The 23,849-nt window shown below is 49.2% G+C and overlaps 1 protein-coding gene across 1 annotated transcript in view; it reads right to left on the bottom strand.

The window, feature by feature from the left end:
* Nucleotides 1-8,588: 8,588 nt before the first annotated feature.
* ADCY1 (adenylate cyclase 1) overlaps nt 8,589-23,849 on the bottom strand; it is a gene marked incomplete at both ends in the record, with an annotated part of 84,017 nt that continues 68,756 nt past the window's right edge. Inside the window, 6 exons of the mRNA XM_080701535.1 lie at nt 8,589-8,891; nt 11,363-11,487; nt 13,156-13,270; nt 13,825-13,923; nt 14,490-14,636; nt 15,551-15,667. Of these exons, the coding sequence (XP_080557661.1) occupies nt 8,589-8,891; nt 11,363-11,487; nt 13,156-13,270; nt 13,825-13,923; nt 14,490-14,636; nt 15,551-15,667 (906 nt within the window). The remainder of the gene's footprint in view (nt 8,892-11,362; nt 11,488-13,155; nt 13,271-13,824; nt 13,924-14,489; nt 14,637-15,550; nt 15,668-23,849) is intronic.

The raw sequence follows: 23,849 nt of genomic DNA, 5'->3' as shown, positions 1-23,849 counted from the left end.
CACCGTCTCTCGTTCTTTCTTTTGAGAAACTTAAGCCAACACACAAAGGCAAAACAACTCCATAGACGGATTTCTCAACATCAACAATGGAAACCACCTCTCGTCTGGTCAGCTACACTTGGGTAGGATGCTATTTTTATTTATTTATTTATTTTGGTGGTACTGGGGATGGAACCCAGGGGCCTTCTACCTCTGGGTTATTCTATTCCCAGACCTATTTTATATTTTGTTTGGAAACGGGGTCTCTTAAGCCAGCTGAGGCTGGCTTCGAACCTGCGCAATCCTCCTGTCTCAGTCCCCCAAGCATGGGGATTACAAGCGTGCGCCACCACACCTGGCTGAGGATGGTATTTTTGACTTTTTGAAAAAAACCTACTAACTGATAACTAGGTACTCAGATTGTGTTTAAGAAGGTGGATGAAATAAAGAATTTATAGGTGGAAGTAAAATGAATTTACCACAGAGGCCTGAGCTAAAGGAACTGAAAAGAGAGAAGCTGTGTTATCTTTCAGGCTACTCCAGAATGCAAAAGGATGTGGGGGGATGGGAGTCTCGATTAAATTCCAAGTGTTATCTCAATAAGCATCTTAATTAGATGCAAAAACGCAGGATTATAATACTGGATAACAAAAGTGTCTAAGTGGGGAGGTGGTAAGAGTTAATGTTGAAACTCAGTGGGAGGATCCTGCAAACGGTATGCAAAATAGCCAGAAGTGTCTTAAGAGAGCCACCCCACCATTTATTTTTCAATTAAAATGGCCACAGTTTAGTCAAGCAATTTTTCCTTTATTTTTGTTAAATAAGACTCCAGAAAGTATAGTGCAAACACTCAGTAGAAAAGTTGCAGTTAAGAAATGTACATTCACATTTAACACTTCGATCCATTCACTTTTTTTTAAATAAAAATAGGACAAATTGTTCAATTACTTGTCTCAATTTAACAATCTTGAAAAAGACTGGAAGGTGATCTACAGTGTCCAGTTGACATAAAAATAGACCCGTATTGATTATACAAATCTATCATGAGAAGCTACCCAGTGAGCTTGAGTTATTGTGATTCTGAATATAGTTGCTGTGTCCTCACATCTACAGAAGCATCCACGGTGAGTCTATTTTACTTTGTGGGAGAAACCAACCCCTTTGCCCAAGCCTCTCGTCATCCCACTGAGGGGCAAAATCCTCTAGAGCCAAACTAGATATGGGAGATGGCCCAATTTTTCTCAGCGAGTCAGAAAATCCAGAGGTGCGCTTTGGGCTTAAGTCAGAGTGGAATTGCCACTAGGACATGGTCTTAATAATGACGTTTGCATTTGAGCGTGTAGGTGTGCAATCGGTATAAACGAGAGGAAGGTAGAAAGGGGAGTCTGGGCTGAAAGGAGACGGTGCATACTAGGTGCTGGAGCTACAGGAAACTTGGGTTCCACAGGACTCTCCCTGGCTTAGGAGGTGCTCCGGTGCCCAGCAGGGAGGTGAGGGGGGACAAGCCCGGGCCTGCCCCCCGTACATGCTTCATGATTTCAAACTACGTTCCACACAGACAGGCATGCAATTCCAGAGTGCAAATGACTTGCATATATGCAGTTTGACAGGGACGAAGGCAGCACAGTGGGCCCCTCCCCACCGGGCCGTCAGATGGGTGCACACGCCTGGTGTGTGCAAGGGGTACTCCAGGCTTCCTCAGGATCCCCACCCCCACGGGAGCGGTCCCAAGACTTGTGCTTCATGTACCTGGCCCGGGGCTGAGTGGGGGTTGCTGGTGGGAGGCGAGAAACGAGTTCTGGCTTCTGTCGGGCCCACTGCTCACTGCCCACTTCTGTGGGAGGCAGAGCCCACAGCACGCTGAGCCAGCTGATCCTGCAGACATTCCATGCCAGTTCATTAAGCCCAAGAGATTCACAGATCTAGTCTGCAGTTAGTCTAGGGTACCATCTCTGTTACATTAACTCTCTAAGCTGGCTTTTGAAAACCCAGCCCACCAGAAAGTCTGGACTCGCCTGCTACCAATAGGAACTGATGTCCATCAGCCAGGCCACATGGACTAGAGCGGTTGCCAAACTTCTCACCACATATCATAGCCCTTTCTTGCCTCCTGAACACTCCTGGTGAAGTGTGTAATCTGTGGGAAGGCGCCCTGGCCACCCACACCCACCAGAAGCGTATGACAACACTGGATGACACTAAAGTAGAGGGGGAGGGGGAGCAGTAAAGGCAGCCTGTGGCCTCCCCAGAGCTTGTGTAAGTCCTGCCCCAGAGGCTGGGAGTAAGGGAGAGGTGGTGGCTGCTATCAGGGGCTATGGCTCTGTCCCTATTTGATGTCAGAGGGGCCTGGCAGAAAAAGAAACTGCCCTCCTGTTTAAGTAGATTCTGTATCACGGAAGACCCAATGAAAAAAAAAAGCTTGAGAAGATAAAGTACTAAATGCCAAATGGGCCTCTCAAGCCTAGCATTTGATTTACTTGCCGAGAACCAGTAATATTAAAGAAAGTATGGCTTAGCCCAGACGAGAGGCAGTGCCCTCAACCAGTGGCAAGAAGCCAAGGGCCACAGATCCAGAGGGGATTCGATTTAAGCTTTAAGGACAAGAGTCAGAGCAAGCCTGGCCCACAGGAGAGCCACCTGGGAAGTTCCCTCAGCCATAGTGGGCATAATCATGCAGACAAGAGCATGCTCCATCAAAACCTGCACAGGTTTTGCAGATTTTACTGTTAAATGTAATAGAAATCGCAGGGCTTGGGATGGAGGTGTAGCAGGCTTTGAGGCCTGGCCCTGCCTCCCAGGGCTGCATGGCATGCTCCAGCTCCTAACCTCTCTGTGTCTTGGGTTCTCCATGGACAACATGAGAATCGCCAATCCACCTCCCTCGGAGGCAGAGGGTGCCCACTGAATGCAAAGCCAGGCTTGGGCACTAGGAATGATGGTTTTCTTAATTTGTGGTCATGCCAAAAGGTCCACTGGAGGCTGGACTTAACTAGCCGGGGTGGCAATGCTGCCCTTCCACTGTGGTTACAAGTGTGGAACATGGTGGGCCTAGTAACCTGTGGAAGGAAACTCAAACTCAGAAATTTCACAAAGACCGAGGAAGTAGACCACCACCTGTCAGGATAAAGAACATGGGCCAGGCCAGATGGTGTCTACTATGGTTTTCTGTTTCAACACCTCCAGACCCTTGTGATCCCTACCCATGAAGGACGCCTATCTACTGTTGGAGAGATTGGAGGTGACATGCCCAGTTGAGAGGAGCTGCCCTGCAAGTCCATCTGTAACTTGGGGGGGTGGGGGGGGCTTGTGGTTCCCGAGGATTGGCCCTGATAGCTCCTCTGTGGGTAATTCCTGCTGTACACCCACCCTGAGTTCTTGCCATAGGCCTTTATGTGTGTGTATAAGGGGGGTAACCAGGCAAAAATGAAAAAACAACAAAAGAAATAGGACCACTCTAGTGCCTGAACATATGTGGACCTTAGTTATAATATTGTAGGAACTTTTTTTAAAAAAAAATTTTTGAGACAGGGTCTCACTAAGTTACTCAGGCTGATCTAGAATTTGTGATCCTCCTGCCTCCACTTCTGGAATAGCTGAGATTATAGGCATGGGCCACTGTGCCCAGCTTTTGCAAATTTTTAATTTAAAAAAATTAAAAATCAAAGAGACTTGGCAATGGTGCAGGGGCTCAGGCACCTTGTGGGCATCCCTCGGTTATCTGGGATGCCCCCAGATACCGAGGTGTCTCGATACAAGTGTTTTCTGAGGAAAGTCAGGTATGACACCAGGGATGGTGTGAATAGATGCCCTGGGTGGCAGTCAACTACTCCATTTTAATTTTGTTCCTTATCTGAATCCATCTTAACCCCAGGAACAAATCATTGGTTTTGACTTTGCTTATGCCATCCATGTAACACATGTGTACACACATGTGCACACACTGACTTGAACTAAGCCTGGCCCATGGAGGAGTCATTATTTCTTCTAAGATAGTGGCTAAGCCCAATATGGAACAGAACAGATTAATTTCTAAAGAAACTTAAAACACAAATGTCTGAGTCATTATGTTATAGCTATTGCGGAGGGTTGGATAGCTGCAGAACATGGCATCTGAAATCGAATCTGCAGTGTCAGACCACGGAGGCTGCTTCCAGGCTGGAACCTGGAACCCTGGGGTCAGTCAGTGTGAACTTTCAAAGCAGACTGAGGCTAGGGAAGCAGGATGTGCTGGGGCTCAGAGAAGCTGAGCCAGGCAGCACCCAGGCAGCCAGCATGCAGCCTGGCCACAATTTGCTCTCTTTACTCTACCAAACCAATTATTCTGAACCGCAACCACCTCTAAGACGGTTGGATATGTGTGTGTGTGTGTGTGTGTGTGTGTGTGTGTGTGTGTGTGTGTGTGTGTTGCACGTTTTTAAAAATTTGAAGCCATTACTAAACCATGAGCAAGTTCATGGGGGTATCAAATATGCAGGCTTTCAGAACTTAAAGCATTAACAGCACTTCAGCAACCCCGTCTCGTGCACTGGATGCACGTGTACGGAAGCGTGCACTCTCTTTCCTTGTGACTGCACCATGCAAAGCGAAGGACTCATCTTGCTTTATAAATCATGCGTGTCTGTTGGACCAAGGCCCTGCGTAAGTTTTAAATAAGATCTCTGGGACTTGGGGACTCCTAGAACCTGCCGCGCTAAGGAGTGGTAACAGCTGGAGCCCTCCGCATGCCCTCCTTTTGCCAATCTGAGCTTTAGATTCCTTAAGGCAGGTAGTTCCCACAATCTTTCCAGGCTGCTATTAGTGCTATTGACACAGCCTTAGCACAGAATGGCTAAAGGCTGGCCACATCCTACCAAGCCTAGGGCCGGGATCTTCCTCATCCCTGGGGTTCACCCATGGAAGATGGGTGTCCTGTCCCAAGGGCTCTTCTCCCACCAGCATGGCCATGAAAGTTGAGGGGACACCCATCAGCGTACCATCACGCTCTACAACGGCGTAGTACGGGTGAGCCTTGAGATGTCATTTCAGACCGCGCAGCTTACCACCCTTGGCCACACGAGACCAGCATTGGGCCTCAAGGATCAGAGGGGAGTCTGAGTGGGGATGGGTGCCTTCATGTCCTCTTCCTCTCCTGACCAAGATGTGGGACAAGGGGTGGATGCTGGCTTGGTCTGCCCACCTCCTGGGTGTTCAGGGAGGGGCAGGGCTTTGGGAGTGGCAGTCCCCTCTCCCCCCAAAAAACCCATATTTGCAGTATGGCAGGAATTACCGATTTGGTTGGGCCAGCCTTGTATAGTTACAATTATTGCTTCTATGACAGAAGGGGTCCGGAAGCCCTGGAGGCTGTAGAGTCTGAGAAACATGGCTGGCAACTGGGCTGTGGGGTGTGTGGGGTGTGGGCATCCTCCCCAGGACAGGGACACCCCAGGTGTGGGCCGGCCCGGGCTGGCAGGGCCCATGGAAGCATTTGGAAGCATTCTGGGGCTGTTCTACGCTACAGTGTCAGGCACGGGAGGCATGCGAGGGGGAAGGAGGGGACACACAGGCCGTTTCCCAAGGGCCACGGCACCACCGAGCAGGCTGACGCAGGTGCCAGGCCTTTCCTCATTTTTGGTACAGTGGACAGGCAGCACCTGTAACTGGTGCACTATTTACAGAGTATCTTAAAATAAATAATTTAGAGAGAATCCTACCCGAATGGCTCTAATGTTTGTACATGAATATTGTACAAGATTAAAAATAAATAAGGCCATATAATACAGTTTTCTCACAAATAAAAAGGAAGTTGTTTTCACCAAACCCCAAGGAACATTATGGCTGACACGTTCCTGATCTCGCAGGAAGTAGACAGGGTTTGGAACTGCTGATGATGGAGATGTTTTCCCCTGAAGTAGAGACCCGGCCGGGCTGCCATGAGGGCCACTTCAGGACAATGCGGGGCCACTGTCCCTGCAGTGGCTCCCTCCTGCTCCGAGCACACCTCGAGAGGCCCTGCACACTCACCGGTCTGGCCTCAGGGCTTTGCACCACGTGTGTGAGCGTGCAGTGCTATGGATCTCAGCCAGGTGCGGCATGGCGGGCTGCTCCTCTGACTCGCAAAGGGCAGCCTGGTGTCCTGTACGGCCGGTGGCTCAGCTTGCCGCTCCCTCGGGCGTCGCTCAGTTCAGCTCCTGCTCCCTTGCTGGCCGGGCAGGGCTGTCCTCACCTTCAACCCCCACGGTGTCTTGTGTCACCTCATCCTTAGGCCAGCAACAAGGGCTCAGGTCTGGTCATGCTGAGTCTCCTGGCCCTCCTGCCCACCCAGATGCCAGGGTCCCTGCCCAGCCTAAGGCTCCCAACCTGGACTCCACCTGCAAAGGCCCTCTCTCACTGTGACAAGACACCCACAGGCCCAGCCCCTGAGATGGGCATTTTTGGAAGACACGCCTCTGCCCCACACCTGGATGGCCCCAGTGGGCACAGAGCACTATGGGCCCAGGGGCAACGCAGGGGCACAGGCACCAGAGCAGGCTGCGCTGGGGGCTACCCACCCTTCTGAACACCTGTGGGCCTACAGACCACTCACTTGCCTGAGCTGGCTGCTTCAAATCTGGTTAGGATAGACTAGAAAATCCGAGCAGAAATGGGGACAATAAGCATAAGCCATTTGTCCCAAAGACAGAAAAGTGCGAGAGCAGACAGACACCAGGCAAGGTGCTGCCCTCCCCAGGGTCCACCAGTGAACGTGCCTGCCCTCAGTAGCCCTCGAAGCAGCCTGAAGCATCCCATAAACATGTTCTCCAGTGGGCACTCCGATGGCAAAGAGAGATCCCCCAAAAGTGTCTCTTACCCCTGGATTTCCAGGCACCACCTGCTCCTGTCCACGGTGACGCCAAAACACCAGACCCATGGAGAAAGATGAGACCACAGGAGGAGGGAGCTACCTGCTCTCCACCCAGCAGTCTGCAGTGGGCCCTGGGTCAGCCTGGCCCAGCCAGGGGACCGTGCCAGGAAGGCAGCAAAGCAGGGCACAGTCAGAGCCCCTGCAGGAGGCACCAGAGGCCACCTACCCTGCCCCCACACCATCACAAGGCCACGAATGGACAGTGTCCTCGTAGCCCCAGCTGGCCATCTGTGGTCTGTGACTTAGGTACATGGGGACCTTCACACAGCACTCCCCACTCTCCCCTACCCAAAGCTATCCACCCTGCCCACCTCTGTCCTGAGTCCTGTCTCAGCTGAGGGGACCAGCAGGCAGCCTGCCCCAAGCCTCACCACGCTGGCTGAGCCTCCAAGTCACCCAAGCCCCAGCTATGGCCAAGGCTCTCTGGTCCCCCGCACAGCCACACAACCAAACCAGGCCTGAGCCAAAAGGCACCACCCACCCACCCCAACAGGAACCCGCACAGAGGCGGGCCACACCCAGAGAGGGAAGTCTGGGCTTTTCTCTGCTCCTATTCCAAAAAGTCAGAGCCCCGGAAAGCGGGGAAAGCTCTTGAGGAGCAGTGAGGGGAGCTAGCCCACAGCCACGAGAGGCCACCCGAGCACCCCACACACACCCAAACACACACTGCTCCATTTCCAGCCAAGTCACACCCTGTGATGAGGGGATCGGGCTCATCTCTTCCTCCCAGACCTGTGTCCCCCATCCTCTGCATCTTCCTCCTACTCATTGAGAAGCATGGGAGGTCCCACATGTCAAGAGCATCCCCTGCAGCCTCTCACCTGGACTCAGGACCACACGCTCTGCCGACGCAGCCCCACCCAGGAGCACTGGTTCTTTGGGAGACGCACTGTCTTCCATCCAGGAAACCTGCTTGTGCGTGTGATGGCTGCTCTTTCTCGACATAGATGGAGCCTTGATTCTTGACAAGTGCAGGCCCCAAGATCCCATGGGAAAGGCAAGCTACCTTCCCCGACCCCTCTTCTCCTTGGAGCACAGGGATGGCGTAGGGAGAGGAAAGGTAGCCGTCACAGGAGCCGGAAGCCAGCAGGTGGGGCTTGAGGAAGATGCGCAGGCGGAATGAGAAGCTGGTGCCGGCCGGTGAGAGATGGGGCGCAGGCCCCCAAAGGTTCCAGAAGGCCTGCCTCTGGCTCCCAGCAAACACCTGCTGTTAAGGAAAGCCAGCAGCCTCCAGTCTCCATGCAGAGAGGCAGCTTCTCAATTTCCAAACCATCCTGCCTGAGGCCTGCCCAACTCAGCCCTCGTGGCCCTGCCGGACAGGGCTGGCCTCTGCCCAGGGCCAGGGCTGCCCACTTGCGAGGACCCATTGAACCTGGCCAACCCGGCACCAGCTCGGGCTCACTGGAGGTGGGGTTCCTCCATCTCTCTCTGCCAGCCAGATCTCCACAACTCTTGCTGAGATCCTGGCAATATTCTGAAGAGCTCAACACCAATGGTGACGCTGGCTGGATCCAGGTAGGTCCACTGGGAAGAGACACGACTCCCCATGCCCCCAAGAGGAGTGGCTCAGGCACATCTCCTGCTGACCCTCAGGCCACACCTGGAAAATGCTCCTTCTCCAGCCCAGCCCCTGGCTCCCTGTTCCGCTCATCCGGCTGGAGCCACAGTGGTCAGGTCGCCCCGGAGCACTCCCATCTGCTTGCACCTCCGGTGGCCTCCATGGGCTCCACTAAGCCTCCTTTCCTGCTGCTGCAGATGATAGGTACTGGCCTGCAGGGGCCGGGGGGAGCCCAGCCCTGACTGGGGGGCCAGCCCCAGGGCACAGCGGGGGCCGCCTGGCCTGGCCTCCGGCTCTCCCATAATGACACATCTTCCTGTCCAAGTGAAGGGACCTGGCGTGAGCCCCGTTTCCATCAGTCCTGCCTTCTAGAAAGTACGTCAGCATCTCCCCCTTGCCCTTGACACTGACTTTGCCTCGGCACACAAAGTGGTAGGCACACTTCCTCAGGAGCCGGTGGACCTCCTCAGTCACCTGTGGAGGAGAGAAGCCGGTGACACGGGGTGCCATTCCATCCTGCGTCCCTCGCTACCCACCCTCACTGCCCAGCCGGCCCTGTTGGAAGCCGAGGAATGAGCCTGCGGAATGAGCCCGCCGCCCGGCTTGGCTGGCAGCCGGGGCCCTGCCATCGGCAGAGCTGGGTCATTTGCTCTGTAAGAGTGATGGGACCCTGCAGTTACTGAGAACCTACTGTGCCGGGATCCTCCTGCCTGTTTCCTGGGAAAGTGGGAGAAACAGCATCCAGAAAGCAGGGCCACCAGAGTGGGAAGGGCAGCCACTGTGGCTACAGGCGCATGTCCCAGAGCCAAGCGGGACTCAGTTCCAGCGTCAGGAATGGCAAGGAACAGGCTGCTCCCTGGGCCCGGGGCTCCGCAGGAGTCTGCAGCTCTCAGCCCCCACTGCTGGGAGCCCTGCCCTTGGGAACCAGGGTCGGGGTGCAATGCCTCTGGGGGCTCCAGCATACAGAGGGCAGTGGTGAATGAAAGCTATCTCCTAATTCCTCTTTCTCTCCAGTCTCCAACCAGTATTTTTGCTCAAAGAATTTCTGCTTCACAAAGTTAGAAAGAAGATAAAGGGTTGGAAGAACCTTCCCAACCTCATCCTGTGGCCAGCAGAGGGCAGGACCGGATCTCTGCTTGTCTTAGAGCCACACCCGCCCCTACACACACACACACACACACACACACACACACACACACACACACAGTCTTCTAGTCCCTGTTTTTTCTACCACCACTATCTTCAGTGAAAACAAGAAAACCTAGGCTGGGGGTGGTGGGATGCACTTGTGATCCCAGTACTCAGGAGGCTGAGACAGGAGGCTGGCAGGTTCAGTCAGCCTCAGCTACTTAGTGAGGCCCTCTGCAACTTAGTGAGACCCTGTTTCAAAATAAAAGAATAAAAAATACGGCTGGGGGTGTAGCCTGGAGGTAGAATGCCCCTGGGTTCCATCCCTAGTCACATGCGCACACGCCACACACACACACACACACACACACACACACACACACAGAGTCACAGGCCACCTTCTCGTGTCCTGGAGAGGTGGTTCCCAGCAGTGTGTCAGGTACCAGGCAGCCTGGGCAGGAAAGGCAGAAGAGAGACCAGGTGGGCCTGTGCAGAGGGGAGGCCATGGGTGGACAGTATATGGAGCACGGGGAGATGGGGTCATGGTAGTACAGTGCCGTGCACATCCAAAGAGGGACAGTGGCCTTGGCTACACAGCACGGGGACGGGCTTCAGGCCACTCGGCTGTGCACCTAAACGTGGTTGTGACAGTACACTTTGATGCCCATGATATAACAATAGAATTAAGAAGTCTATCTTACCACAATAAATCTTGGAGAAATAAAAATCGCAATGCAAATATTCTGTGGATGTCTCTATCAAGAGAGGAGGCCCCATGAAGATTCTGACCTGTCTCTTAGAGGGCTGCACCCAAGATCGGGCACACTTCAGACGGTGCCCAATACACACCACGAGGAGGGGCATCAGCCTGACCTGGTGGCCATGCCAGGCACTGGAGCCTGGTGCCTTACTCACAGCTTGGAAAGTGCTCACAGCTCGGTGTCTATAGGTAACTCAGAGAAATGCATGGTAAGATGAAGGACCAGCACACAACTGGACATGATAAGGTACCAGCTGGCACTGAGTGACCTCAGACGACCCTCCTGTGACCCAGCAGGAAGGAGGCAGCCATGTCTGTCCAGCGCCCTGTTCACTGCCCCATTCTCACAGTCCCCAGAGACCAGCATGGTCATGCACGGGGGGCAGGGGCTGGGACTGTCCTTCCCAGGCCCTGAGGTGGGATGGTCAGGGAGCTGGGCAGCCCCGCAGAGGCTCCATGCGGCCCACAGCTCCTCATCTAAGTAGATGTCAGGGCCAGGTTCCATGTTCTTCTAAGTGAAATCCTATGAGCCAGTCCATCCACCACACTGAAGAAAACCCAAGGCCGCTGCCTTTTAAGCCTATTGGCAATCCTCAAAAGGTGTCACCGCCCCTTCCTGTCCCACTTGAGTGCCCAGAAGTTCCTCAGACTGGTGGGCATAGGCTTCCTGCCCTTCAAACACGGGGCAGCCCTTCCCTCCTACGGCAGCTGGGCAGGGGCTGGGACCTGGGACCAGGGCAGGAATGGAGCAGCCAAGCCATTGGGCTCAGGGCCCTGACCTGGGACTCACTGTGATTCCCAACTCTGCACCTGCTCGCCCAAAACCCACCCCCGAGGTAGCATGAAAAAAATCAAATAGCAAAATCGAACTGCCAAGCCGGGCAGTGCCCTTGGTCAAGCGGACACCAAGGTTCACGGACACTGCGACCCCCAGCGGATCCGGCGCTGCTTGCTGCTTCCTGGCTGCAGACCTGGGTTCAACCATGGCCCCTGGTGCCTCGGCTTCCCCACCTGCTGAACGGCCACCTGCCCCTTGGTGATTTCTGGGTGAACGTACCTGGATTCTGCCCTGGACTCCAGTGCTGTCCATCCGACTGGCCACGTTGACTGTGTTTCCCCAGATGTCATACTGTGGCCTGCGAGCCCCTATCACTCCGGCCACCACCGGGCCAACGTTGATGCCTATGAGACACACACAGCCGGGGCCTCAGTCAGCTAGAAAGGCGCAGCTCGCCCGTGGGCCACCCAGTGCTGGTGACGCTACCCCTGGTGGACAAAGGGCTGCTCCCTTCAGGGTCCTGTGTTCGAGTCTGTCCTAAAGCAGGAGTCCCCCAGGCTCACAGAGGGGCAGCAGTCAGCTCCTCCCACACAGTGCTCCCATGGGCTCCTGGGCAGCCTCCCTAGAGCCCCGCCCCTGGCACCTCCCAGTGGCACAGGCTATCAGAAAGAACGCCAGAGCCTAGGAAAGTCCCAGGACCTGGACGGTCACCCTGGCGTGGAGTCCACTCTGATGCCAACAAGAAGTCCAACTTCGCAGTTGCTATGACATTGGCACGTCCTCCTCCAGAAACCTAACAGTAGCTCCTGGGTTTTCTCAGAATGAAGCCTGCAGCTGCCAGTGCAGGTCCCAGGACCACGTGCAGCCCCTCCCATGCTGAGAGGTGCGAGAAACACCCTGCTTTTTCTGCAGCTCAGCATTCAGCTGAGCCCTGAATAGCCACATACCTGGATAGCGTCACATAACCCAGCACATAACCCAGGTGGACTCAAGTCTGAGGTCTCTGGCAAAATGCTTCCCTGTAATGGGGGCACCAATTCCTGTGCCACTCTGCCCTGGCCTTGGGCAGGACCTCTGGTAGACTCTTACCATCACCCACCAATGGCCACACCCTGTGACCTCGTCTGTCTGGTCTGCATAGACATCATATCCTATCTTCCCTTTTGGTGTTTGTAGACTGACATTCCTGAGCCTAGCCTGGTAACTATCCCTGAAATCCTAGGTCTGGGCTGAGAGGAGCACAGGAACCCCAGAGAGGAACTTCTCAAATGGCTGGTGCAACTTGGGGAGCCCCCTCTATGATCCCTGAAAACCCTAGCCAGGTAGAGGAAACTAGGTCAGGACCGGCCTGCTGGGCAGCAGGGCCCCAAGGGACCCTTGTCCAGCCCCACTGCATGACCAGCCACAGTGGCAGGGCTCGCCTGCTGGATCCTTTGTGGGAAAGGCAGGAACAGAATCTGCTCTGCCCTCATCAGTGCATCTATGACTACAGCCCCAGGCCCAGGACGAGGCCTGGCTGCTACGTGCAAGGCCTGTGACTCACACTGCCCTGTCCTCAGACCAACACCACACAGAAACAGAACTTGCTTCTAAGAGCGACTTGACAGCTGTGAGGTGCATCAGCTCCGAACCCTCATGCTCTAGCGCAACCAAGGGATCTTTCAAAGACCAGTGGGTGTTAGGATTGCGAGAAAACCAGGAACCTTGCCTAGTATACAGCTTAACTGTATACTGGGAAAGAGGAAGGAAGGAAGGAAGGAAGGCAGGCAGGCAGGTTTGGAAAGAGAGAAAGGAAGACAGAAACTATAAATGTCCAGTTTTACTGGATTCTGGACTAGCAGAGATTTTTCTGATAAACTGTCTACATCTCAGAAAAAAGTAAATTTGAGATTTAAAATCCCACAGATCTGTGAAAGCTAGAAAGGACTTTGGATACCAGACATCTTTCTAACTTTGTGGACCAGAGGAGGAGCCTCCTGGGTCCAGGAACACAACACCAAGCAGATGCTCTCCGTGGCAGGGACAGGAGGAGTGCTCTCCAGCAGGGACAGAGTAGGTCCAGAGCCACCTACCGACTCGAAGGACAAAGTCGTTGTACGACTGGTAGTTGATTTCATCCAGGACATCGAACATCTCAATGGCAAAGTCGGCCAGTGTGCTGAGGTGGGAGGAGATGGACTTCTTAGTCTAGGTGTGAAAGACGGAGCACTGTTTAAGGATGCCAGGGACTGGGGATCCACACCAGCTGCACAGGTCCTGGCACTACGATCTGATGCCCACAGCAGCCCAGGAAATAAAAACTGTTGGTGCTCCTGGTACCTAGCTGGAGGCACACTCATCCCCTCCTGCAGGTGGGCGAGACTGAGGCAGGTACTGCCCAAGCCTCACGAGGCTGTGTAAACCTGGCCATGCCCCTTTACAGCATGGATGAGGAAGCCCCTGTGACCAGCCTTCTATGCTGGTTCTCCCTGAGATATCCTGTCTAGAGAGAGCCAGCCACTGACAACATGTCCTGGATCTGCTCCCCCAATCCAATGCAGGGAAACCAACCCAATGTGGGGAGCCACCAAGAAGTCCAACTTCACAGTCTCTATGACCCCAGTACATCCCCCCCAAAATAAGAGAAGCATCTTCTCAGGATGCAGCCCTGCAGCTAGTGAGGGTGGGTGCCAAGAAAAACTGAGCGCAGCACTTTGGTGCTGAGGGGTGGGAATGAGGCCCCGCACCCAGACACTACTTACCCTGGTTCCTGCTGTGGGCGCCAGCCCCACTGCAGCCATGTAGGTGCTCCCGATGGTCTTGATCTTCTCTACGTCCTTGTAAAAGTCTTTCTCCATGAGCTTTGTTTGAAACATAGAACTGTTAAACCTCCTACACCATTTGAGAGACGTCACTGCAGCCAGCAGTCACTGAGAATGATGCTGGAGATGACCAAGGCATTCTGGATACTAACCCAACCTCTTTGCCTTGGGTACCAGATGGGTTCTGAGACCATGTTTGGCAGCTAGGAGGAACAGTCAAGATACATCCCTGTCCCTGTAGCTGAGCTCACCATCACTGGAAACAATGGGGTCTCCAGTTGATGAAAGGCCCAGGGCGGACACTGTCTGGGTGGTGAAGGACCTGGAGGTAACCACCTGCCTATCTGGAGGGGAAGCCACCCAGCCCCAGCCATTGCAAATGTCAAGCCCTATCCCATGTCCCTTCTCTCCCATCCCTATTGTCAACACCTTCTCTAACGGTCGCAGCTGGTCTGGGCCACATACAAGGCAGAATATATGTGCCTCCAGCGTCTGCCTTCTCCCTGTGCATCTACGGAGAACATGATGCACGGGACACAGGCAGGACCTGTTGGGTGGAGGGACATCTCCATCACGCGTAAGCAGAGGGCCCAGCAAGGCCTCACCTCATCGAAGTCTGCGATGATCTCGTTGAGGAGCCGCAGACACTCCACGCCCATGTTGTTGCCATCCAGCTCGATGTAGAAGTCATTGAAGTTGGGGATGGAGGCGAACATGACCCCCACCTGGGAGTAGGACTGGTAGTAGAGGTCCTGCAACGGCAGAGGAGGTCAGCCCTGCTGCATGGGCTTAGGGGCAGCTGGAGCAGCACTGGGGATAGGGACAGGACAGGCCGAGCCGCATGGACCCAGCCTTTCTGCAGATGAGAGGACAGGCTCTGGAGGGGCCGGGTCATGTGATTCGCACCTGTGGGCAGAGCTCCGGTGGCCCACTCCCTCCTCCAACTCAGCAAAGACACAGCAGAGGAAGAACAGTTAGGGAAGCCCTGCCCTCTGCATGGCCTCAAAACTCAGCAGGCACTGGGAGCTAGCCAGCCAGGCAGAACCCTGGGTTCCATTTCTGCCTCTAGGACCTTCAAAGACCAATCGACATCTCTGTTTTTGAGTTTGGCCTCTGTAAGCACCTGCCATGCACTCTATTGGTGGTTCCAATGTGTTGCTACTGCAGGTACCACCAACCCCAAAACACTGAGCACATAGAAAGGAAAAGCAAGTCATTCCACAGCCAGGAATGCTGTGTTTTTTAAGGTATATACTGGCTAAAAATTAACTGTCAGGGAAACTCCAGTTGAAATGTTCAGACCTTCAGAGAGAGCTTTTCCTCTCCCCACTGTGGTTTATTGAAGCCTACTTTTCTTTCTCCTGGGTGTAATAGATACTTTTCTCCCACGATCAAAGGGGAGAAGAAAATTAAATGACTGCAGAGCTGTCAACTGGGGCCTTGGAGCTTCCTGATGGCCAGGAGCACCTGTCCTGCCCTCAAATGAGTGAGGAATCCAGGCAGCAAGCTGATTCCCCTAAATCAGCCAGGGGAAGCAGAAGCAACAGAGTCCGCCCAATCCCGGCCTCCAGCGGAAGATCAGGATGTCCTACCATCCCAGAAAGCCCCAGCAGACCCCAGGAGGATCACTGAACCAGCTGCGCTACTCACACAGCCAGGTGCTCACCATGTTCCGGGGATTAGACATGAGAAAGTGCTGTGCGACATGGGCTGGCAGGAGGTTGAAGAGGATCCTCTTGTTGTCCAGCTTCACTCTCTCCATGTCGTCTCGCTCCTCTTCTGCCTGAGGGTCATGGGGATCATGAGTGCCAGCCACACACCCGCCCGCTGCAGCTTCTCCCTGATCGTTGGCAATGGACTCCGGGGACCGGATGCTCCACACTAGTGCTCTCCTTTCCTTCCCACCAGACACACAGACCAAGTCACATTACAGGGGCACAGTTTGACAAATGATGGCGTAAGTAGTCACTACCCCACCAGAACTTTCAAAGGGCAGATAATGGCTCTCCTTGTTTCCAAGATCTGCCCTGCCTCAGCTACCTCCTGATGATCAGGTGCCAGGCACCCGCCCCAGGAAGCCTTCCGGGGTCTGCCTTGACCAGAATGCCCAGCACCAGGCAGTAGACACTTCCCCAGGACACCCAGATTTTCCTCTCTGAAACCTCTGTTCTGAACTCCACAATCCTTCTGGCACCGAGACTAGAATGCTGCAGGGACCCCGTTGGGACAGATTCAAGAGCCCAGCCTAGTGAGCATCAATTCCCAGAAAAGGCAACTGGGAGTAAAGCCCTGAGGGCCCCACGGGGACAGCAGAAGCAGCCCAGTTCCAGCCTTCTTACCACCAGGTATAGAGCCCTGCAGCACACAAAAGCGTTGTTTCCACTCATGGGTCACCACAAGTGCTCTAGAGGTGCTGCAGGCAGGGCCCATGGTGTAGTCCAAGCAGCTCTCAGACAGAAGCCACCAGGGTCATTGCATATCTCTTATACACAACCTGACCTAGGACCTCAAGCTACAAAATCTTCTATGTGTGTGCCAGTATTTACGAGCTCCAAATTCCTGGGTGTAGTAGAAATTACATAATAATACCTTTGCTGAAGGCCCAGGGCCTGCCACCAAAAGCCACAGTTCGGAGGCCAGTGTGCCATGGTCTACCCACCTCCCACGCGATGGCCGGTGACATAAGAGCAGCTGCGCCTCTCTATGCTACAGTACCCACATCATAGAATGGGCAAGAAGTGCCCATTTTAGAGATACCATGCTTCGGGCAGTACTCATCAAGGGCTTTTTAGAGAAGTCGAGGTTTCCTCGGTCTAAAAAGTGTAGTCTCTTTCCAGTGGGATTTTTATGAGTGGAGTCAAATTGGCCACTTCCATGCTGTTGAACTTCATTTAGTAATTTCAGAGTGGGGATTTCCAAGGAGAGATGCGAGGATGCTCTGGCCACAGGGGCCAAGCCAGGCAGGTGGAGAGGGTGGGCATCCTGCTGGGTGTTTTCTTGGAAAACAAGGCCTATGAATCAACATGAACCACAAAGACAGACACCATGCTGTGTTTAGCCTGCTCTGTGGGAAGGGAGGAGCAATGGACAGCGACAAAAGAGACACCCCCAGGGCTTAACCTCTAGGTCAGACAGAGTGGGGTGTTCACTGCCCAGACAGGCTGGAGCCTGTTCTGTAAACAGCAGGGCATGGACATGGAGGATTCGGAAAGGGTCTCAGGGTTCATGGCCTGCACTGGAAATAAAAACAAGAGAAGGTCGCATGGGCCTGGGGCTGCACCAGACTTCATCGTGGGCACAGGCGCTGAAGCAAGCCTCATGTGAAATCCACACCTTGCTCTGGGTCCTGCTCGGAGGTGAGCGATCTCTGGCTTCTAGCCTCCAATTGTCCTTGCATTTCATAATCCTATCAACATAAAATTCCAAGCCTTCTCCTCTCCATAAAACACAAGTTATTATGCACTGGCATATTATAGCCTCATACACAATAGAAAGGTTTATGAAGGGCGAGATAAAGGGGAAAAAACAATTTGAAAATTGTTTTGCTTTGTTCTCTTATTTTAGTGATACAAAAAAAAAAAACTGTACCCTCTCCAAAATCCTATTGTTGATGCTGATAGTTCAGTGAAAAGAAATAATTGGATATGTTTGATTTTTTTAAATCTTGGCTTATCATGTTGTGATTAAAATATCTCCTTCCAAGCAGCGAATTCACCGAGTCCAAGACAGCTCCATCTGCGCACTCAACAGTGAGTCAAATTGGGGCCCCTAGAGGAGAAATCCCAGTACTGTACTCCCAGGGACTTGACCCAGTGGGGGAGTGGTGGTGGCAGAGATATTACACCATAGGAGAACGCCCAACCTGGCACCCCCCATGGTCTAAAGCAGCCTCGATTGACTCCCAGGGTCTGAGACTCTGCGATACAACCCAGTAAAGGAGTAGTGGGAACTGAGATACCATAGACTCGAGATCCACAGCACCTTAAGTGAAGTCGTAGTGACCCAGGGAAGAACCCAGAGAAGGCACAAACTTCCGAAATCATGGGAAAGAGGAATAACAATGGAGCAATGAATGCCCACAACCCCACAACATCAGAACCTGATAAAACAGAAATTCAGAGATTTCTAGAAGATCAAATCAGGAAAATAACTTTAGAAATAATAGAGGTGTTTTGAAAAGAATTCAGAGAGAGCCAAAGAGAGATAAAGGATGCAATTAATGAAGTAAAGGCCTCAATTCAAAGTATAAACAACAGATTAGACCACGTGGAGAATAGAATCTCGCTCCTAGAAGATGATCATTCAAAAAATGAACGCATAGTTTCTAATTTAGAAAAAAAAATCCGACAGCAGGAATCTGACATTGAAGAAATATGGGCCCATTTTAAGAGAGCTAACCTAAGAATAATTGGAATAGAGGAGAGAAAAGAAGGTGAAACCAAAGGGATTAACAATCTTTTCAAGGAAATAATAGCAGAAAATTTTCCAAACATAGAGCAAGAGGTTGATACACGGGTCCAGGAAACTTATAGAACTCCCGTTAGAGAGGATCAGAGAAGAGGATCCCCACACCACATAATTGTCAAAATGACCACTGTGAAAGCCAAGCAGAGAATCCTAAAGGCAACAAAAACAGCGCCAAGTGACATTCAGAGGCAAACCAATTAGAATCACTCCAGACTTCCCAAACCAAGTCATGAGAGCCAGAAGGGCTTGGAGTAACATATTCCAAACTCTGAAAGAAAACAACTTCCAGCCAAAAATTTCCTACCCAGCAAAACTTTCTATCAAATTAGATGGGGAAATAAGAAGCTTCTACGACAAACAGAAACTGAAGGAATTTATGTCTTCAAAACCAGCACTAGAGAAAATACTCAAAGATATTAACTACAAAGAAGAAATAGGTAACACACACCAGAACCAGAGAAACAAGATTTTCCATGCAACAGACAACTAAGATTGGTTATCTGTGGAGATTCATTATTTATGTTAGTCTTTTACCTATCTCTAAATTGTATGGTTCGCTTTTATTGTTGCTAATTTTTAGGATTTCTAGTTGGAATATTAATATACCTTCAGATATAGCATTTGGAAATATTTTATCCCATTCTATCAGTAACTTTTAACTCTGTTTACATTGTCTTTGGATATACAATATTTTTTTTATTTTTTAGGGAGGTTTATTTACCCTTTTGTTGCCTGTGCCATTGAAATCATATCCAAGAAATCACTGCCAATTTCAATGTTGTGAGGTTTTATGACCCAGATTTTCTTCTAAAAGTTTATAGTATTAAGATTTATATTTAGGTCTTTTATCTATTTTGAGTTAATATTTGTATATGTGTTAAGTAAGGGTCCAATTTTATTCTTTTTCATGTAATTATTATTTTTCAACAATATTTAGTTAAAAGATTAGTATTTCCTCCACCAAATGTTCGTGGAAACCTTGTCAAAAATAACTTGACAATATATGGAAGAATTTATCTCTAGGCTTTTATTTAACTCTAATGGTTTATATATCTGCCTTTAGAACAGTACTATACTGTTTCAATTATTGTAGCTTTATATGGTTTGAAATCAGAAAATATACATCTTCTAGCTTTGTTCTTCTTCGAGATTGTTTTGGGTATCTAGAGTCTATATTCCATATCAAGATAGATTTTTTCTGAAAAATAAATAAATAAATGCATGATAGCTTCACCTAAAAAAAAGAAAAGAAAAAATATTCTCTGGTAAGAAAGAAAGCAAAAAGAAATATTGAACTGTTATCTTTTAGTCATCAAAAGCTTGGTATCAGACAAATAAAACTGTTTTGTGAGATTATCATAGTTAATATTGGATAAATTGCTATAAAACTAGATGTCAACCACTAAGCCAAGCATGCGAAGGAGGGATGGGGTGGGAACGGGGTGGGGATCAGGTAGGGGCTAACTGGGCGATGTGTGCATGTATGTCTACAAAAGTATTTTCTTTATACCACTATGATGTATGAATACATTGCACTAATAAAAATTAAATTAAATTAAAAATAATAATAATAAAATAAAATAAATTAAATGCTAGTTTTATGATTAACTTTTATTTAAAACTCACCAAACTCTTTCCAATGTTCCTGTATATGTTCTAATCCTATCAGTAATCCATAAAGGCTCTTATTTCTACATATTCTTGTCAACAAGTGCTGTGTGTATGTACATCCCTATCATGCCAAACTTTATTATATTGTATGATTACAAGGTCCAAATAAAATTATATTAAGAATTTAAAAAAAAAAAGATCTCCTTCCACGAAATGCTATGCCACGTCAACTTTTGGAGTTACAAGGTGTGAGAGTAGCTGTCCTTCCTATATCTTCGTATATACTTTGGTCCATTCGCCAATGGACAAACTGTTGAAGTGTAATGAATAAATCGCCATCCTTACCAATGCCAACTACCTGTATGAACTTAGAAGTGGTATTGTTAGGTTTTTAACAAATAAGATTCCACTGAAATTCTCTATTTACAAGATTATCCAAACAACTGGGAATGGCTAGTATTTTTTTAAGGAAGAGTTGGGGGTGGTGTACAACAGTCACATGACAGAGACACATTCACAACTACTATTTTCAAAGGGTCATCTTCTGGCAGTTTCTTTCAGAAGGCATTTATCTTCTTGCTTGTGCTTATATTTTAGAATTTATCAACCAAAGTACTTCTATTGACCAGGATGTGGGATTTCAGAGGAGATCCCCTCAGGCATTTGTGATTAAAAAAAAAAAAATCAAACAACAGCAGAGAGTACAGCTTGTCAACTTCCCAGGGCACTGACAGGTGCTTTAAACGGCTCTCACTGTCACCCTGACAAAGATTCTCAGTTTAACAAACAAGACTGGCAATCCCCAGCTGGGCACATGGAATCAAGGCCGTGTTTCCTACAGGAAACAGCCCTACAAGGTGGCTCCATCCTTCTCCCCTGTAAAAAACACATGCATCTTCAGAGAATCTCATCACCATAGTCATCGTGTTCTTCAATATCAGAACAGTACATTTCTTAGCATTCAGATATAATCATGATAAAAAAGCTTTCTAAATGTCCTCTCCCCCTGAGCCATCAAGTGTCCTTTGAGGGGATACATCCTTCTTTGGGGGCACACCCAGCTTTAAGAACTACCTCTTTTTGAATGAACACAGAAAGGTAAAAGAGACCAAGTGCAGACACAGCTAAGATCCCCCAGGTAGAGGAACAGCTTCTAACTTCGGAAATAAACTGTTTTATGTTACTTTTTCATATAGAAATAGAAATCTATACTTATTTTGAGGACTGTCTGTTTAGATCACTTGCCCACTTATTGTTTTATTACTTGTCATTTGTTGCTAGCTTCTTTCAGCCCACATATGACAGTGCAGGTGAGGTGAGTTTCTTGCAGGGAGCCTACTGTTGGGTCATTTTTCTCCTAATCATCCAGGCTGCATCATATGATTGGAGAATTACTAACATTTACATCCAGAGTGAGAGTGATTATTTAAATGCATGTATCAATTCCTTTCACTTCTGGTTCTTATGAGTAATCTAAGCTCATCACTCTTTTCCTTATTCATCTTAGAGGTTTACAGCTTTCTGAATTAATAATGTTTTATTCCCTATTAGTTCTCGTTTTTTATCTACTCTTCTAGTGAGATTTATTCTTTCTTGTTCTCTCATTATTGTGTTTATCTGGCTTCCTCCTCTGTGTATAAGTTCCCTTCAAGTATCTTCTACAACACTGGCTAGTGGTCATGAATTCCTTTACCTTATGCTTATTTCAAAAGGTCTTACTTCTCCTTTGATTCTGGAGGAGACCTCTGTTGGATGTAGAACTAGGTAGAACTGTTATTTATTTCATGGCTATAAATACATCACTCTAGGCCCTCCTTGCCTTTAGAGTTTCTGCTTAGAAATCTACTATTATACTCATAATTTTGCCTTTCTAAGTGAGTTGGGGCTTCTCTCTTGAAGCTTTCAAGTCTTTGTCTTGCACCTAAAAAGACATTTGACATTCTGACTGTAACATGGTGTGGAGAGGTTCTTTTCTAATCAATGTCTATTTTAAGTTCTAAACATCTCCTGTACCTGGATGTCCACATAGTCGCCAAGATTTGTGAAACTTTCTGCAATTATCTCACTGAATCGGTTTTCTATGCTTTCAGCCTGGATCTCTGCACCTTCATCTACACCTAAGAGTCACATATTTGGTCTTTAATCACCATAGGTCTTGTATGTCTGCATATGTTCTTGTATATTCTTACTTTTTCCCTTTATTTCTGTTTGAATGATGTGATAATTCATCGACCTCATCTTCATGCCCTAATACTTTTTTCAACTTAATCTATTAATGAGGTTTTTCTACTAAGTTTTTAATTTGTCTAACTGAGCTTTTCATTCCAAGAGTTCTGCTTCATTCTTTTTAGAATTTCCGTCTCTCTATTAAATTGCTCTTTTATATCCTTCGTTGTCCTTTTTACTCCATTCAGCTGTTTACTTGTATCCCCTTTGAATTCATTTATCATTTTCATCACAATTCTCTAGAAGTCTGTGGCATTTCTTCCGCTTCTGTAACTCTGGAATCAGTTATTAAAGTTGAGAACTTTTGGAGGAGTCATGTCGCCTTGCGTTTTCATGTTTCCTGTATTTCTAGGCTAAGATTTGTTTATCTGTTGAAATGCATATCTCTTCTACTTTTATGAAAGGACCTTCTTAGGGAAGAGCCTCTTCTTGACAATGTGCCCTGGGATCCTGGCATGTTGAGTGGTGTTGAATCTAATTCCAAAAGAACTTAGTTTTCACTGTGACTCCTCTGGCTATGGTTGGTAGGTTCTATCATCGCGTGTACTGTGCCAGAGCTTGAGGATCCTGCTTCCTCTGTTGGTCTCCCCGAGTAGGGTTCCTCTGGTAGTTTAGGTAGATGTGTTGTAGACAGCAGAGTATGTGGGGTGCACCCTCTGTGGTTACTCTCCAGACTCATCAACGATGTGCTGGGCTGAGGTTCCTAGTAGATGTGGTGTCCAAATCATTTGTGCTCTTTCTCTCTGCTCTTGCTATGGGCGTGAATGTCCAGGTGCAGAACTTCATGTCCTCACTCTAGCCATGCCTATCTGGGACTGGGTCATTGGCTGGCAGCTTCTATTTCCCCTATCTTTAAGTCAAAGTGCCCACCTAGGTAGAACAGGTTAGATTATGGGTGGAGAAAGGCTGAATTTCTCTTAGATGGACTGGGCCTGTAGCTCCGTAGGAACATCTACCTGATAGTTCAAAGTGGTAGGCTTGAACCCTTAGTACCACCCAGAAAAAGTAACAAGCAACACTAACAACAATAAAAGCCAATCAGATGCAAAAATAAAGACTCGGCATAAACTATAACAAGAGTGGGGTTGTTATAATTTATGAAGAAGTTAGTATAGTTAAGAAGAAGAATGGTAGAGGTAAATATAACATAGGATAAACTAAAAAGTTAAGAAATTATGAAACTAATTAAAAGAGGGAAGAAAAAGGAAAGCAAAATAATAATTAGAAAATTTTAAAAAGACAAAATAAAGAAAATAGGAGAAGGAAGAAAATGAAAGCAAATGGTTTTTTTTTTTAATACCATCTAACAGTGACAAAAATACACATTTTATTCAAGAATACCTGGGATATAGAAAATACAGTAAGTCTCAAGAAACTTCAAATGATTCAAATCTTATAAAGTATATTCTTTGACCACAATATAATTAAATTAGAAGTCAATAACTGCACTGGGCAGTGTGGTGGCTCACACTTGTTGTCCCAGTATTCTGGAGGCGGAGACAGGTTATAGGTTTGCAGCCAGCCTCAGAAACTTGGTGAGGCCCTCCATAACTTAGTGAGACCCTGTTTCAAAAATAAAAAATTAAAATAGGGCTGGGAGGGTGTACAGCTCAGAGGTATAACCCTCCTGAGTTTAATCCCCAGCACCAAAAAAAAAAAAA

This window comes from Muscardinus avellanarius (assembly GCF_963383645.1).
Source record: "Muscardinus avellanarius genome assembly, chromosome: 9".
Taxonomy (NCBI): domain Eukaryota; kingdom Metazoa; phylum Chordata; class Mammalia; order Rodentia; family Gliridae; genus Muscardinus; species Muscardinus avellanarius.
This window is presented reverse-complemented; position numbering and strand designations above follow the sequence as displayed.